The sequence below is a fragment of the Montipora capricornis genome, chromosome 1 (assembly GCF_036669925.1).
Source record: "Montipora capricornis isolate CH-2021 chromosome 1, ASM3666992v2, whole genome shotgun sequence".
NCBI classification, from domain to species: domain Eukaryota; kingdom Metazoa; phylum Cnidaria; class Anthozoa; order Scleractinia; family Acroporidae; genus Montipora; species Montipora capricornis.
The window spans coordinates 35,215,287-35,233,643 of NC_090883.1; the positions used below are offsets into that span (position 1 = coordinate 35,215,287).

Here is an 18,357-nt window from a genome sequence, read left to right on the forward strand (position 1 = left end):
TAGTAGTAGTAAAGCTTTATTAACGGCATCACTTCATTAAAAAATGCTCCTAGACGAGCCGTTTACATAAAAATTACAAAAACACACAAGCAGAAAAATTACAATATCCTAATACTAGAAAAATGTTTACCCACTCTAAAGTTTATTGCTCTGTTTAGCACTATAGAGCTAAGAATTACCCAAAAAACTTTCATGACAACTAAAGTAAGTAGGGAGCTTAAGCAAGTGCGTTTTTGAGAGGCGGACGGCAACCGGAAGTGAGTTGTTCTCCCTTTTAACTTGTCTTTACACAACGACATTTATATCGCTAAGTATCTTTTCACTATTAGAGGCCCTAAGTTTAAAGATCTGGGAGAGACCGCTATCCTGGCGAGCGAAATATTCACTTCCGGTTGCCGTCCGCATCTCAAAAACGGGCGTGCTTAAGCTCCCTAATATTTCCACAACTCTCTCAAATGAAACAAATGAAAGTAGACCCGAGAGAGTTGAGATAGAGCGCCTCCTTAACTTTGTTGTCAAGGCCATTCCGCACGACAGTACCTCAATAGCTAAACTCCCTCTTAGCAGCCTCGGTACGGGGACGGGGCGTAATAATGCATTGTTCGGCGGAGGAGCCCTGCAAATTGTATGAATAAATTCCGAAGGTTGGGTCAAACAAATTCTTTAAACCATCCGGATAAATACTCCTTCCTTCGCTGTTTGCCGTGGCTACAGTCTCCTTCGCAGCCGCTCAAGCCGAAGTCCCGCTACGCTCCTCGTCCCTGCGTGGGGACGAGAAGTGTTGTGTGGCTACAGACGACTTTCATCTTTCATAAATTTCGACTTCCTTTACATTCATTTGTCTTTATTTTAATTAAACCTACTGCCCTCATTTTGAAACAAATATTTGTTTGAAATTAGCTTGTCGTAGCGAGGTTAGAAAGGCTTATTAGCATTAAAACAGAAGATTATTTTATTTGTCGGCCATTATGAAAGAGGTCTATGGTTTCATCCTTCTTTTCCTCTAGTCGTGGACATTAAAAAATAGGGAGCTTTAGCAACGACAACGGCGACGGCAACGAGAGTGCCACAAATTTGCATATTTAGTGGGAAAGAACAATAGCTTTGCACGCTCTGCACGTGCGTTTTCATTTTTGTCTATTTCTTTGCAGTCGACAGCAAAACAACAACGTGAAATAGTCAAATTTGAGGTTTTATGGAGGACGTCAACACTCGGAGATATTTTTTCATTTTCTCCCCTTAATTATGCGCCACTTATAACGTGCTCATTCCCGAGGGACTGCTACACCTTTGTGATATTAAAAAGCATGGAATAGTCGTGAAGTGATTAAAATGAGATGTTTTGAGATGACGTTCTCGTTGCCGTTCCCGCCGTCGTTGCTAAAGCTCCCCAATAAGAGGGTGAACATACTGCGATCAGAACAGGATTCAACAAAGTCGTTGTAGCCGAGAAATACCAGTACCATGGAAAAACTCCCGATCTCTGTCGCGGCATCGTAAGTGTCATTATTTTCCCTCGGATTTTTAGAGTAGTTAGTTGCTAATATCTTCGAGCATTGGACAGAACAACTGTTAAGAATCCCAACTGACCAGGAAATTGAACCAGGGACTACCTGGAACAAATTCAACAAGTGGTCAGAATGTGTCTTGAACCCGGGTTCTCAGGATCTCAGGGCAGCGCCTTAACCAAAGGGCTGTACCGCATCTTTGGTATTCATAACAATTTCCAACTTTTGATCTGCAGATCCAACATCGCTTGCGCCCCGGATGGCTAATGTTGTACCTCTGACGTCCTCCAAGGAAGCCCAGCGATTGGAGTTATGGGCGGAAAAAGTCAACTTGGAAAAGTGTTACTGACACCTCTCAATTCAGAAACTGCGTCATTACAAGATGTCTGTCAGGGCAAGATCGGTCGCATCTTTGAAATGAAAACCGCAAGTACAACAAGTAGAGACTTCAGGTTTGAATGCTGGAGGATAAGTGTTCAACAAGTTTTTCTGGAAACATGATGAAATGACAGAAGGCAAGTAATCAGTGTGACCTCTTGAAGCGAACAAGTGCTATCCCCTCTTTGAGTCCGGAGGGTGTAAAGTACAGGTTGCCTGTTGCAGGTCATTGTTTTACGATAAATGCTAACCTTAGGCTTAAACACTTTTTAGGCCTTATGTTAGCATTAGTAAAGTTTTGGGTTGTCTCAGCTAGGGTGAAAATTTGACCTGCAAACTGCACTTTGCACCCTCCACTTTGAGCTATCGTTTCGTCCGACCTGGTTTGTTTTAAGATTCACGTCCCCCTTGTATAATTTAGTATAATTTGTGTATTAACAACGTAAACGGAGATATTTTGCAATGATTGGGCCCCCCATCGGTTTTAACAACACTTACACTTGTCATCAACCTGGGGCCGGTTACTGGAAGGCTGGTTAGCGCTAACCGTTGGTTAAGAGGTATCAGAACCTATAGGTTTCCATGGTATTTAACGCCGGTTAGCGCTAACCATGCTTCGAGCAACCCGGGCCAGATTGATAAGTTAAACTGTGCAATTGATAATGGAATAAAAATCTCACCTTGAAGTGTCACCCCTCCCGTCTAGTTTCTTCTGAGCTAGCCCATTTCCGAGTTGCTGCATGCCTCAGTTTCAAAGGGAGTCCTGTTGCACAACTATTCAAACGGAGGTGAGGTGAGTTGCGTATTCATAATGCAACTCAAACTCATTTCCCTTTCAATAGCTGAGCACTAAGACTCACTTCGAAACCGAGGCAAACAGCAACTCGGAAATGGCCTAACACCAATCCAGCATTAGAAGGGCCAGCGGTCGCCACCTAAACATTAAGGAACGAAGTTGCGGAAATTGCAGCGGTTGTCTACAATGGACCTCTTTAGCTTGTACGTTTTGTTTTCCCATTTCAGACTACGCGATGTTACCAAGAGAAAATGAGGGCACAGAGAGGGAGGCTCCCGGTCCAGCCCTTGATATATAAAATGTCCACGAAAGTTATTTTTAGACGAGTGGAAGTCTTCCGAGTCGTCCGCATGCAGGTCAACCTCGGTCTGATGTTTGAAAGAAAAGCAAAGATTTCATGTAATGGCGGACGAAGTGGACTTGATGTTCGTGCATGCGGACGTCTCGGAAGACAGACTTCCGCTAGAACAAAGACTTTCGCTCGTCTAAAAAATAACTTTCGTGGACATGACATATCCCGGCCAACACCCTGCGCCTCCTTCTCTGTCCCCTCATTTTCTCTTGATGTTACTCAGAGGCTAGTCACTTTCTATCAAATGCCGTCCTAGGCACGTGCATATGTATGCATAATTCATGAAAACACAAAAGGAAAATTGGTAACATCACGTGGTCTGAAATTGGAAAACAAAACGTACAAGCTAAAGAGGTCCATTTTAGAAGGTGACACATTTCCTTTTCATTTGTCCCGTCTCATTGCCAGCTTTTAGCTTCGAAACTTTTTGAAACGGTACGTAATGCTGCCTTCTCCGTGAAAGCTCTCGTTTCCAGGTACTTGCCTTTTAATAGACCTAATCGGCTAACTCAATGTTGTACCCAATTCAAACCCTTTGGGAATAAAACGTTTTGTTCCAGGTATTTCCATATCATTTACATATGAATGCTGCATTATCATGCAAATACAACACACAAAGAATCTTAATCCCGGTAGATTTGAATTGGGTACAACATTGAGTTAGCCGAGTAGGTCTATGAGTGCCGAACCGTTGCAATTTCTGCGATAGGTGGGCGGCCGCTGGCCCTTCTAATGCTGGATTGGTGTTATCAATTGAGCTCATGGGAAACGAGACGAGGGGGTGACGCTTCAAGGTGAGATTTGTATTCCATTATACGATTGCATAGTTTAACTTATCAACTTGGTTGATGACAATCGGTATTACCAATCGGTATAATTGTTACTCTCGTACTCTCTGATACCTTGGCGGCATTTACATGCAGTTTGTCACAGAAAAAGGCATGATTACTCGCTAAAACGCTTTCGCACTGCACGCGCGTTGCGTGAATCTCATTATAAAGTGCCCTTATTTATCGCAACTTTAGATCATAGTTAATAGTATTGCGCCTTTGCGGGCATTCCGTTTGAATTACATTATGTTTTATAATCCCGGATTTTTGGTTCGATTCTTATGCACGGTGGATCGGTTTTCTTGTCAACTTGGCACCTGAGGGTACTTTACCCCAGTGTTGCAGAAGAAGAGCATTATCTGCAAAATTGTTTCCGCTTGAAAAAAGTGAAAGAGGCGACAAGTCTGAAAAGTAATATAGATATGGGTGTAAAAACTTGTATTGTGGTTAAGTGACGTCTCGCACGTGATCCAACGAAACTCTTACAAGAATTGTCCGAGGAAATAAAAAGAACGAGGAAAAACAGACAGAATGTAACAAAATTTTAGTTCGAATGGCGAAAGAAATTGATGCCCAGCATTAATGCAATTGAGATGATTGCTGATGGAGAGTTGACAATGTTTTCCTGGAAACTGAATCAAACATGAAATTCTGCAAGTATTAAAACATAAATGAATTAGGATCAGATTTTATAGGAGCAAAATAAAGAAAGACTTCAGACAAAAGACTTAAAAGCAAAAAAATCATTGGATTTACATTGTTTTGAAATACAAATAAGCTAAGCAGTTAACAACTTCTTAATCAATAACATTAATGTACTTTTTGGCGGCTATGACACTTTTGATCTCGTTAGGCAAAGCACGCAGATATATTTTGTTTGTTTTGTCGACCACGGACACGAAGTAACTCGCCACTTTCGCCACTTTCTTTTTCTCAAAATTAGCAATAAAAAATTGACCTCTTTATTTTACTATTTTTTGCCAAGTTGTTTTTCACCGCAACTGTTTCATAGCTTTGGTTTCGCGCCCTATTTTTTACGACATCTTATCGCGATCTATATTGGGTAACCCTTCAAGAATGAATTTTTTATCAACCGCGATCCAAAGCGTTTTAATCGCTGCGAATGGATTAGTATTTACCATTTGCTTTACTTAAAAAAATCTCTTTTGTAATAAGGTAAGTGGCAAAACCTAAACGGATTTATCTTAACGCAGATGTTGCTTTGCAGGGTTTTTTTTTTCGGGTTAAAAGAGAACGTGACTCGAGACAAGATGTCTACGATGATTGCGAGATGGCAACCATCGATCCCAGAAGAGATGCGAGAACACTTAAATTTACAAGTCAAACAAGATTTGTAACCTTGACTAACGAAACATTTTAGAAAAACAATCATTATTACGCTGGCCATGGCGCTGTTTGTATCATAGAAATCGTAACCTTACATCATTGACACCATTTCGTCCCAGTCACCGTCAGTTTTTTACCACTCGCAGAGAAAAAAATGACGTAGGTAGGCATAGATTTTAAATGCTGCAGTTTTAGTCTTCGCGATCGAATTCGGCGAAAAAGTGAAATTTCACATCAGTCAATTGAGCTTAAGTTTTGTTTGATATTTGCATTTATTTTGAAAGCTTTCAGACTGCTAATGACACTGACAAAAGTTTTCGGTTGCTTGATTTTCGGCTGACACACGGATATATTTACTTGATTCATTTCAGGCCAATTGCCTTGGTGGAAATGAGTTCCCGGGCGTATCAGCTCTCGATTTCTTTCTTAATAATCGCCACTTTCTTTACACAGTGTTTATGATTTTTATACAAAGCGAAACCTTTTAAAGGCCAACATATCACGCAATCCGTCAATCAATTCATGATCACATGACGACGTGTTCGAATACATCCCCAAAGTTCGTTTCCTCCTGAGCTCTTGAGCTGTGTGATCGACATTTCGCCCAGGAGTATTTTTGAGCTTCTTTTTGTTTTGGAAAGCTTGCACATACAGAAAAGCTTCTTCAAAGGAATCTACTTGACGACTATTAGTAAGTAAAACTTCATTTTCAACATTTATTCCGCCTTTGTACTATTCCTTACTTAGTAAAATGTACATTTGGACAAAAGAGCACCTTAAAACGCAAAAATAAATATGAAATTTAAATGTGAATAAGCGTACATTATGCAAATACCGAGACAGTTTTCTTTAAAGTTTTGCTGTAAGACATTAAAAGGTAACAACAGTGTATCATTCCATCAAACCAAAGTATCTCAAATTTTCTCAAAAGATGAATTTCTTCATTCTTCTCGGCTGACAATATGCACAAATCAAAGCGCCACTATTCCTTCACCATTAGCTTACGTCAATTATTCAAAGATTTTTTTTTTTTTGCACAGAAATTGTGTCAAAGCTAATTTGTTGCTAAGAAACCTTTTTGGTCCTTAAATTTGTGGTCTCTATTAACGATATTACTGCTCTTTCTTCTGTTTGTGTTGTTGATACGCAGTATTTGGAGGAATGTTGTTGTGAAGCGAAAAGCGTCAGCGAAATCAGTTTGAATTTTTGAAAGTTTGCTTGTCTTGTATAATGAGCGTTGGACGTTTCTTCGCAACCACGTTATGTGAATCGTCTTCCGGTTCGATGAAGTTAATTGCATGCATAGAAAAATCAAGAATATAGACATTCTGTAGTGTCGAGAGTTGCGATATCCGGCTTTGTTGTCCTTTTCTCTAAATTCCAATCGTTGCAGGTTTATCTCATTGAAAAAGCCATGCTCCTGCCTGTTTTAACAAAGACGGAGATCTTTTGAGAAATTCTCTATAACTGTTTGCCAAACTTCCAGGCATTTAGAATTGCGTAACGATGGAATTTGGAAATTTACATGCAAACACGAAGTTTCTTTTACACTTGAAAGATTGCATGTTCGTTTCCTGTATTTTTATTTCGTTCTTAAGCTACTTTCGAAGGTCCTTCCAATGCAATGTAAACATATTGCCAGCCATGACATTTCATGTGAGAACATGCTCTGAAAGTAAGCCGATTTCAAAAATAAGGAATCTCAGAGAGGTGCGGTAGGGGAGGAGCGGGGGCGTTGGCAGGGGCTGGTACGCCCCTTTTTCCTTGGTCTTTTGTCACGCAACGCTCTATTCCGTGACGACAGAAATAACAGGTAGAGCTTTCCATCCAAATGAATCAAAGACATGAGTTGACAAAGAAGTGGTTCAATCGATGTTGTTTTTGTTCATTTGGTTTTTTTTTATTACAAGACACAATGAGGCAGTCACAATGCGGCGAAGCAAACACGTGCTACCGCAAACTCCGGCGAGAAAGGCACGATCAGTTCCGCGTCTACTTCCGATTGGATGAAAATGTAGCGAGCTTCTGAGCAAAAGTAACTCCGACAATTATTTCGACACTAGCATAAGACCGATGTATGCAGTGAAAAACATACAACGGAACATTACTTTAGCGTTAACACGACGAGGATTAAGTAAGAAAGTTAAAGTTAATCGGTGAACAAAACAAACGAAAACTTAAGGACTGTCGTGCTAGGAAATAAAATAGATGTCTTGCTCTGAATGACAAGTTAATATTATCTAGTCGGTTAATAACGTTTAATTTCTCGAAGTCTCTTCACGTTAACGACGGCGTGTCAGTTTTTACAAGTTCAACTTGGCCTTTTCCATAACATTATTGAGGCTTGCCAAAATTAACGCACGCAACGTGTTTAAATGCGGTAAAGTGTGAGAAAATATCAAGACGGACATTGGACGAAGTAGGTGTAGTCTTAAAGTTGCAGTAAGTTGAGATCAAACCACTTCAAAATCAAAACGGGCCTCATAAAATGATTTCTAGATTAATTGCCGTCCTTTACCAAAAGAGGATTAACTTGCCGATGTAATGACGTATCTTCAAACTTATACGAAGACTGCCATAATATATTGATCAAGGTATGTGTGGTGTCAATGAAATAATCAGTCGATTGAGAAAGTCACGAACAAGCAAATTCAATATCTAGTAATACACCAAAAGCTGGTTTTACTTCGACCCACGAAAATTCCACAGTCTAAAAAAATGATTTCTTCACAATCACGAAGACACAAATTACAAATGCCCTGCGTCCGTGTCAATTGCATCCTCTGTAACGAATAAGATCCGAAAACACGGTTGCTTGATGCAGTTGTAAGATTCATCTCGTAAAGAGCAAAGACGCCTGAATTGTTGAAACCCGCAGCAACCTTGAAAAAGGCACGCAGCTAAAAAGTCATTCCGCCATGACAATACCCGCAGCCAAAGAGGTCCAAAACTAGTTTCGATGTATCAGTAGTCCTATAGTCTTAGAATTTCCTTCTTTTTGCCCCATTTTTTCATCGTCATGCGTAATATGGACACATCTTAATTAAAGGCTCTCACATTTTCTTGGAAAAAAGGGAAATGTTATTTCCAAAACAAATCTCTGAAAGGAAAGAAAATTAAGTGAATGGATGCTGCATGATGTTCTTAACAAAAGTTTCAAATTTTGCATGATGAAATTTCCACGTGTTCTTGAAAGTACCTAAGTAACTAAATCGGATTATTACCTGTGTTAAGTTGTTGCTAAGTGCACTCTCTCACCTACATAAGAAATTCGGCAACTTTTCCGCGCAGAAATTCTACCGAGGAAAAGTCGCACTTGCTTGCAAAAAAAACCCTTTCAAAGTTACAGTATCACCAGATTAAACAGACAAATGATGTCATTCATCCTTTTATCAGTTTTGATCGTTCGGTATTCCTTGTGAAATAGCCCAGGGAATTCAAGCAATTAAATAAATTTTAATCGGTATTGGCGTTTCCCAGACATTTGCGCTATTTCGCAGCAAATGTGTTTTTAGCTTTTTTGTGAGGGATTGAAAAAATCCAAGGGGATGGTAACGATGAAGAACATGTAACTGAGTTGAAATGTGCCCTTTCGATTTCGCAAGGTCACCAGAACAGAGCTTCAGCAAATTCAAAGTCCTTTTCATTGAATTCCGTATTGTTTTCACTTGTTAAAGGCTAGTTGGTTATGCTTCGCTGATTTGCCAAGTGCATTTATTACGGTAATAAGGCAGTGATCTGCAACGTAAGTTTGAATTAATTTCAGACACAACCTCCGAGTGCACTGAACGCTTCGCAACAACTCGACAAGGATGGCCAAACTTTGTAACTACATACCGATACTTTTGGGGCTGGTTGTGGCGTGTTTCCGACTTTCCACATTAAGGTAAGCAACCTTCCCAACGTTTTGCGACGCACTTTCGTAGAGATGTGTTTGGTTCACTGGTCAAAGGCTCACGTAGTTTTCATCGCACTAGTACGTTGAAGTAGTAGTAGGAAAGACCAGCGTGCCTAGGTCATACGAACGCCAATTCAGTTCATTTTCCGTTATTTAATCGACCGTTTTCTCCTTCTAGTTTGTGCGAAGCAGCAAACTCGACCGAGGACACGGACAACTCCCCTTGCAAACCAGTGACTTGTTGTGTAAGTACAAAAACACTTTATTCCTCGCTCATTGAAACAGCTGTTTAACATTCATACTCCGTAAACAAAGAGGCTTTATGTCGGTTAAGTAGTACATGGAAGACGCCTCCGAGGAAAGTTAAAATGTTTCGGTTGTGTTTGTATTCTTCGTGATGTTGACATACGTAGTCTCTCTCTAAGCTTGTCTTACACAAGTCACTTGTAGGCGCTCGCACACTTTTTTATATTATATAACTTGAGTTCATGACCCGGCGTGCTTATTCCAGCTCCTTCCCACAAGTTTTCCAAGGTTAGAGAAGTCATTTTAATATTCAAAATACGTCTAAAAGATGAAGAGGCCGGCAAAGTTTGCTCACGGTACAAAGTTGTCTGCTATAATGACTCTGACGCGGTTTGTTATAAACTTGGAAGCAAATGTAAGCCTCGACGGAAACGCACTTTGATGAAAATTTCTAGTTTGTCAGTGGTTGCAAGAGATCTTTGAAGATGTTCATTCTCGTGCAATATCAGCCATGATCTTTGATTAATGGTGAATGTTTTTGTCGTATCTTTACGGAAAGTAAATATCCAAGGTAGTTTTAATTTTTTCCATAATCGTGTGCGAAGAGTCGATCGTTGCTTCGGCACTCTCGCTGGAAACATGTTGAGTGCTTCAGATGAGCGGCTTTTTTGATAACACTGATATAATCAGCTGCCGAATACAATACGAACGTGTTAATTTAGCCATCCAATAATGAGAAAATGGTCTTTGTAAAACTTGTTTGCCTGTTGGGTACACCGAATGGTACAAATTTGACTCGAATTTAGTAAAAGATAAAAACTGACTACCGGAAAGGCTAATTGAAATGTTTTTTTTAAACGATGCTTGTTAAAGCGCTTTTGAGTGCAAACTGAAATGAACATTCGTTTAACCCCCTATCAACAAAACAAGATTAATTAATTGTGAAGCATTATCGTCTCAAAAAGAAAATAAGATTGCACGTGAAGATTGCGCCATGTTTGTGTGATTGCTATCAAAATTACAAGAACAGCGTGTGTGGCAATCTCGACACCTACATCGAACACAATACGACTGCCTCTAGAATCATTAGGAACAAAAACTGGATAGCTTTTTCAAGTAAAAATGTTTACTGGGCTTTAATTTTGCGGCTGAAAGTGTTCATCTCGATTTAGGAGGAAATGTTGTTGCTTGAGTTGTTTCAACGATTCTTGCCGAATCCTGTTTTTCCTGTGACTCGTTATTTTGTGATTTTTGCATTGTTTCGGCTTTTCTTTGGACAACTTTGAAGGATTTCGTGGCTGGTTTAGCAACTGACTCGAAAAAGAGCCAGGCGATGATTTAGTGTGGAGTTGAAACGGACCGAGAACCTCACCGAGAACTTTAGTGTCAAAACCACGAATGAGAATACGCACTTCAAGCGATTTTGCCGGAAGGGAAAATACGTTTTCGTGAGGTATAATTAAGTCTGAGTAAGACTTGTTCTTTCAGCCGTGTTATGTTCATTGTAAATTAAGCAAATAAACACCGAGTTGTGAACAGAAATTGTTGTTTTCCTGCCCTCACAACTTTACTTGATTTTACACACAATCATTTATGCTAAATCGTTCATCAACTAGCAAGGCTGTTTCGCCAGCTTTGGCATCTGATAAACAACGGAAAACCTATTTTAAGAGGCGTTTCTTTGTGACGCAGTATTTATGCAAATTGAAAACGTAGGAGGAGAGATCGGGGGAGGATTGATGGGAAGGCTGTGGGTGTGGCCGGGGGATGATTATTCATTTACTGTTAGCTTTCTAATAAATGCCGGTTCCACAAAATACAAACAACTGGTAGATGTTTTTCCCACGCAGCGGGAAGAACACCGAATAATAGCACAACGCAATTATTAATGTTTGAATGTCCAATATTTTGAATGCGCCTCGATAATGAACTCGCGATGGATCGGTTCTGCCGTTGGCTTGCTTCTTCAACTTATGGTACAGTGTGAGGCGCAATCACAGCTGGGAATTTGTTTGTCACATTGCGAGTATTTGACAATTTGTTCTTTGACTGAACATATACGTGATGCGCTCGATCTTAAGAATAGAGCAGTTAATGGGAAAACAATAGATGCTGATTGAAACACGAGGAAACACCAAGCCAAATCTTCAAGCCTCGTGCTGTATTTTAATATAGCCTAATGGTAGAGGACGGTGTTTGGAACAACTTGTTGCTAGCATTTCAGTTTGAAGAACACTCGAGAGGCTGTTTGCCCTTGGCTGCGCGGCTATCAACTCCTCCGTTTCCGTATTGCTCTTTGAACATTTCTCGAGCTTCAAAACTCGACGTACACACATATTAGCGAGGAAATTTTAAAGGAGAAACAATTTACTCGCCTCGAGTTAGCTACTTGTAGTTTGCCATTTTTTTATTTGATTTCCTTAGCAATTCGAATGGTTTCGTAAAAATATCGCGTAAATATTCGCGTAAATATACGCAATACCGTAAGAGGCAGTGATATTCGCTTTTCAAGGCCACATTATATTTCAAATGTTCAAAATCGTATGACATACGAAAAGGGTTCCTAATATTTGAGGCAATGTCCTATGCATGTTAATTGATGCTTTTATACGGAAAACATGACGTTCGTGATACATTGAAGGGCTCTCATCAAGTATCAATAAAGTTTGCCAGACAAGCTATTAAAGTAGTCGGCTATTTTTAACCGCTGATGTAGTGTTTTTCTCGATGAGAGTGAATACGACAGCTTTTGACTTCAGCTCGGCTGATGATGCGCAAGTGAAACAATTTGGACCCCCAAAACATGAGAATAGTGAAAAAATGAGAAGTGCAATAAGAAGTGCGCCATGCTAGTCCCCGATTTAGTCTCCCAAGTACGTCAAAGAATGCAGTTGTTTCCTGTCAAGGATTCCTTCCTGTGTACTAAATAAGGATTTCTAGACGTCAAGTACTAACTTAAGGTATTAGCGAGCTTACGCAACAGGACGGCTGGAAGACTCAGGACGGCAGAATGGCGAAAAAATGTCGCGCGAGACTGTGCATTCCCGATCTTACGCGACATGTTTTCGTCATTCTGCCGTCCTGAGTCTTCCAGCCGTCTTGTTGCGTAAGCTCGCTATTAACCGGCGCAGGAGGGTGGGTTTATCTCGCCTTGTACGGTGACCTCAGAATATAAAGACAGCCGAGCGAACGAGACGAGATTTTAGTGATTGGTTTTAGGTAATAATAGACGAAAAAAATATACAGCAGAAACAAAGAAGCCAAACCATAAACACAATAGAGTTGTATCGTATCCCAATCCAATGAAACTTAAGGTTGTTAAATGCTCCGTGCTATAAAGGTGACGTGGCCCCAATCGCCTCCTTAATGACGGGGCGCCATCACATTTGTATTACAGACTCAATCAATGGCTTTTTCGCTGGCTAAACGCCTTTTACGCGTATTAATATAGATAGATACTGAGATGTCCTGATTTTCGCCTGTGTGAGGACTTTCTCGGTGTTTAATTATTAAGGAAGTTATTCAAACTGGAAAGAATAGCGAATAAATCTCTATGCCGTGTGAAACAAGTAACGATGTTATCGAGGGGTGTTCCGAACTTCGAAGCACTGTGTATCGTTCCGATGTGTCGTAAGTTCGTTGTGTGATGAAGTATAAACGTTCTTTAGTTGATTTCGAACTTAAAAATGCAACGTAGGGGAGTTGTAGAGAAACTTGAAAAAAATTTAAGGCTTGGATATTACTTCAACCCTATGACCGCGTGATTGCATAGTTCATTGCTCTTCAATGAATTATCGACCACACGGAAGCTGGCCAAGGGAGAGTTCGTACCATATCCTATAAGAGGTGAGGATATGATAAAGAACATATTAAAAGTCATATTTTTGAACTGCGGTATGAGACGATTTTCTGTGTGAAAGATCGTCGCAGTGTAGGATGCAACTTGAGCAAATACAACCAAAATTGAAAATTTTCATTCTTATACTGAACTTGAAACGGGATGCGCTGGATTGCGCAACTCCCTGCTATAATACCAAACGAGCGATCAAGCCAATTAGGGCCTATTCACTGGGGTGGCTGGTCTAACTACAAATTATCGCTCAAGTAATTTTAATGTAACAGTGCAATTAAAACGACGCATTGTTCTCGTTGTAGGGAATTCCGGGCACTCCAGGAAGAAACGGTAAGTCTGTGTAGTGTGAAACAAATGTCGATTTTGTTCATTTAGACCGAGAACAGCAAAACGAGGATAATGGAAACAACCAAGTTGTTCAAAAGCCTGATATTTTCAGTCTGTGCAAAGATTTACGTATTCGTCCACTTCATCATGAACATGCTCACTCTAAAGTTAAGGTGTGTTCGTAAACCTTGGCGGCAAATTTCCAACGTGGAGTCTATCTTTTACTCCTGGTAGTGACTTCATTGATTGGATAGTTCTGCATTTTTTAAAGTACTGGGCCCATGCCCCTGTTGTTCAAAGGGCGCCGGGATAGCCAGGGGATAGGTCAGAATCCGTCAATCTCTGCAAAGATTTCAGTATTTGCACTTGTAATTGTGAATGTCATATGCACAATCTAAGCACATCTAGGTTAATGGTGTGTAAGAATTTTACGTGAAGTACATTTTATACTCTGGATAGTGACTTATCCAAGGGATAAAGATATCTGGCGTTCGAACAACTGGGCTGAGGTGCTCGTTTCTCGAAAGTCCCGAAAACATTTCGGGCCCAAAAAGCCATTTGTGAAACTGCCAGCCGCTTGTTTTGGAAAGACGATCTTTTTAACCTTTTTCCAAGGTAACAAAAACAAAAATTACTGTAAAATTTGACGACTTAAATCCTCTCCGTTCTTGAGATACAGAGGAATTGTGACAGCCGAAAAATGGCCCGTAAAGTTTCGGGACGTTCGAGAAACGGGCCCCAGAACTTTAAACAGCACACGGTAGGTTTACGCGCGGGAAAATGTGAGCTGCTTCATCTGATTGGCTGAGAAAGATCTGCGAGATTGTTAACCAATCAAAGTGAACTAAAAATTTATTTGGGACATTAATTAATGCCTACCTTGCATGTACCAAAAGGTAACCATTTAGTTCTTACGTATGGCTTTGTCATGGCAGAATCAGATATGACTCGCCAACCGTTTACTTATTAACACTGAATTTAAGTGCCTTTGAAAGTTGTTTTGTGCAATGAACAACCTACACAGTTGAACTTCAAATAAGTTGTACGTAATTTTAAGATAATCCTCCTAAGTTACGAGATGAGTTTTTCATCTTTCATTGGCGACGTCAAAACATAGCGAGAACAAAGGAGAAGTTCTTAGTGAATGATTTGATCAGATGTTGATCTTTAGCCGGACTGCAGTCGAGGAACGGAAATTTTTGTTTGCTGGAAGATATCGCAAAAACTATGCCGAATATTTCATTATTGTCACCAGAATTCACGAAGAAACTTGTTAATTGTTTAAAATCATTACATTACAACACAAGTCGAAAGAACTTTACAAACTATTTGCGTAGGACTAACCTTAGTTCCGCTAGGAAATTTCTGGTCCAGAAAATTGATGAAAGACTGTCGGTCGCTTCACAGAGATCACAGATCAATTCCTGTTGTTCCTGCAGACATTGTTTCTCTGGCTCATCGATTTCTTTCCTTTAAACCACGTAAAGGAACTAGGATCATCATAATCAAGATAATTTGTAGCAGATATTGCTCGTGTTTCTATCGTGCAATCCCTGGTTCGTGAAATTCAGGACTGACAAAACAGTTTGAGAACTTTATTTGTTGAGTGTTTTTTTGGACTCTGGACTCTCATCACGCACGCGGGGAAACCACGCAATGATGTAATCCATGTGGCTGCACACGAGCCAATCATAAGTCTTTATGATGACGTGAAAACCTGTAATAAATTTTCCCACAAACACGTGGAGTAGAATGCAATACAAGGGACCTTATTTGGGAGTTAAAGAAACGACGACTGCTACGATTACGACAACGCCACAAAACAATAATATAATTGGTTAACAAATAATCGTGCTGCACGTGCAGCACGGATTTTAGCAAGTCGGTTTGCAGTCCTCTGACGTGAAATCACCAAATTTGAGGTTTTGACGACAACGTAAGCATACAACAGAATCCTTAATTCTCTCTTTTCACTCTGAAACTGTTCGCACCAATCGCGAAAGACTTGTGATAGGCCAAGTTATATTTTGAGCTGATTTTTTCGTCGACTGTCGCCGTCGTGGATCGTCCTAAGATCCACGTTGGCGACAGTCGACGAAAACGTCACCCCAGAATATAACTTGACTCTATATCATAACGACATTAGTCTTTCGCGATTATTCAGTCTCGTTCACGTCCTACAATATGGGCGAAATATCCTAAAAATAAATTTGGTGATTTAACGTCGTCGTTATGCAGAGGACTGCAAGCCTACTTGCTAAAATCCGTGCTACACGTGCGGCACCTTTTTTTTCTGCCCTTTTAACCGATTATATTATTGTTTTGTGGCGTTGTCGTTATTGACTCAGGCCAAGGGTGATGCAAAAATCCGTACACTAAACAATTCTGAAACTTTTTGAGGACAAGGTGGCCTTGGCCACTCGAAGAATTTGAATTAAGGAAAAGCTTTAATTCCGCTCAGTGAAAAGCCCCCTGTAACTTTCTATCTATGAAAAAGTAAGCCTTTTCCAGTCCAGAACGGCATTTTATCTCTTCATACTTAACTAATATACAAAAAAGGAGAAAATCAGCTCGTGAATTGAGGTAAACAACTTTCGTCCCTAAACTTTTCCTCGCTTAGAAATTCACTTGAAGAATCTGAACCCGTTTTGTTTTTCGGTATAAACAATACAACAGCCAACGGACGCTCCAGAAGTTAAAAAAAAAAGGCAACAAAAAAAAGCGAACGAAGAAGTTTCAAGTTTGGTAAAATGAAGCTGTGCTGCAAAGCTACTGAGCCAAATGCTTTTAACTAGACTTTTGACTGAGACATTACGTTATTATTGGAAATTAACGCTCCATGAAATTCTTCATGAAGGTATTGGAAATTAACGCGACTTTAATGTAAAACGACGTTCAAATGAAGAAAATTAACGCGAAAGAGAAGGTAGAATTTCACAATAAAGGAAGTAAACGCGATTAAGACACAGTTCGAGGTGTCTACTGAAACAAATTTATTCAACACTGGATGCAAAAAAAAGAATACTGAACAAAACTGAGCTCCCTGGTCAACAAAACAGTCCTTAAAATTCTAAGTCATGTAGGGGTTTACGGAAAGAACGAAAGCTTGTACCTTATTTTGTTGCTTTCTCAGGTGTCATGAATGTCTGGAAAGGTTTCAAATTAGGGTTAAGAGCGCGGAAATTAACGCTGCACTTAATTAACGTCACGGAAAATAACGCTCAACACAGTTAGCGCGATTTAAATTAACGCAAATTTTAACGTTAATTTCATGGAGCGTTAATTTCCTGTAAGGTAGTTTTAAGTTCTTGAAGTGAAATCCACGGCTAATATTTGGAGTGTGAAATTTGAATCACGACCCAGTTGTTTAAGTTTCGCGGTTTCCAACTTTACGACCTTTGGAATGTATCCGATAGCAAAATTTCCCTATGTGGATTTTCATATTCGGTCAAGATTATTGACTTTTAATGACATTAAGACTTTTCAAAACAAAACGTAATCTCCTACTGTAAATGGAATGAATGAGCATCTAAATACAATAATAATTAACATGCGTTTTTTGTTTTCTGTTGTATTTGTTTTCTTGGGGTATATTTTTCACGCTTCCAGCTTTTTAATTAACAGCACAAGAGCTGAAGTCATTGCCTGAAGCAAAACGCATTTACTAAATAGAGCTAAGAACAAAAACATGGCCTCTCACACGTTTCAAAGCTTACCCATGCATAAAGATTTAATCAACGATTTCTAGAGGGTTCTATCTTTGTGTGAAAGATATATATATATATATATATCTATACAAACAAATGATTTGAATGTATTTCAGAGAGTGCTCAACTCTTAGAGGAGATTATATATATACATAAACATATATTTTTTTAAACCGTTTTAATTTTTCGATCATCGCTTAGTCATAGGTACCCCCCTAAAAGTGTTTGTGACCATTGCAGCATCTTGGGCGTTTATAAACCATCAAAGAACAAATGTGTCACAGCGAAAAAAAAAATCTGAAAATTCTCTTCTTATCATAGGAATACCGGGTCACACGGGCCACCAAGGACTAAGCGGAACTCCAGGAAGAAATGGACTAAACGGAATCCCCGGTATCAAAGGTGGAAAAGGCGACCGTGGCGAAATGGGTCGTCGCGGGAAAAAGGGAAGCCCAGGCGTTCCAGGTATAAACGGTACGAACGGAGAGCCCGGGTGGAGAGGCAAAGAAGGACCAAGGGGTGTGAGAGGCCCTATCGGACCCCCGGGCCAAAATGGAGCGAAAGGGGAACGAGGAGAACCAGGACAAAGGGGACCACCGGGGGAGGAGAGAATTATCAAGTCGTGTTCGTGTGAATCAAATGTCCCTACACAGGTGATGTTTGTGTATACAGGCCATTGGATCTCTGACAGAGACTTGACGGGATTCAATGACGTTTCAAATGCATATGGAGACTTCCAAGTGTTCGTTGTGAAGCCTGTTACATACGTTCTTCATGTTGGTGGTACGTTTTAAGCTCTCTTTTCAAATATGTAGTCTCATCTTTTTTTCTTTGTTAACCGAGTGCAATAGTGAATTAGATGAGAGTGTTGATCTAACACTTTGCGGTGATGACCCAGCACAGTCATAAATGGATTTATCGTTAGATACACTTTGCGCGCGAAACAAACAAAGGGCCGCCAGTTATAACCAATCAGAAGAAGCCATGACATGTCACGTGTGACTACTTCTGCCATGTTTTGTCAGGGACATGACAAATGATTTTTCGCGGGAACGGGTATTCTAAAAATAGACTCGCTTGTGGCTGTGCTGGGTAAAGGTGCCTTCCTTTCGTCA

At 40.0% G+C, this 18,357-nt stretch overlaps 1 protein-coding gene and 1 long non-coding RNA gene across 6 annotated transcripts in view; one reads left to right on the top strand and one right to left on the bottom strand.

Moving 5' to 3' along the window:
* Positions 1 to 15,502, bottom strand: LOC138040311 (uncharacterized). The gene is made up of 2 exons (XR_011130684.1): positions 14,880 to 15,502; positions 1 to 1,997 (listed from the first exon to the last, which is right to left on the bottom strand). It is a non-coding gene; the product is annotated as an uncharacterized lncRNA (long non-coding RNA).
* Positions 1,885 to 18,357, top strand: part of LOC138040289 (uncharacterized) — a 19,252-nt gene continuing 2,779 nt past the window's right edge. The window contains exons 1-5 of one of the 5 annotated variants that reach the window (XM_068886046.1): positions 1,885 to 2,023; positions 8,978 to 9,097; positions 9,288 to 9,354; positions 13,511 to 13,538; positions 17,564 to 18,025. In XM_068886046.1, coding sequence (XP_068742147.1) covers positions 9,024 to 9,097; positions 9,288 to 9,354; positions 13,511 to 13,538; positions 17,564 to 18,025 — 631 coding nt within the window. In that variant the 5' untranslated portion in view covers positions 1,885 to 2,023; positions 8,978 to 9,023. Of the gene's footprint in view, positions 2,024 to 3,743; positions 3,829 to 4,942; positions 5,041 to 5,286; positions 5,375 to 5,445; positions 5,903 to 8,977; positions 9,098 to 9,287; positions 9,355 to 13,510; positions 13,539 to 17,563; positions 18,026 to 18,357 lie in introns of those variants that run through there. The other 4 variants (XM_068886050.1, XM_068886059.1, XM_068886055.1 and 1 more) reach the window with 4 other exon arrangements.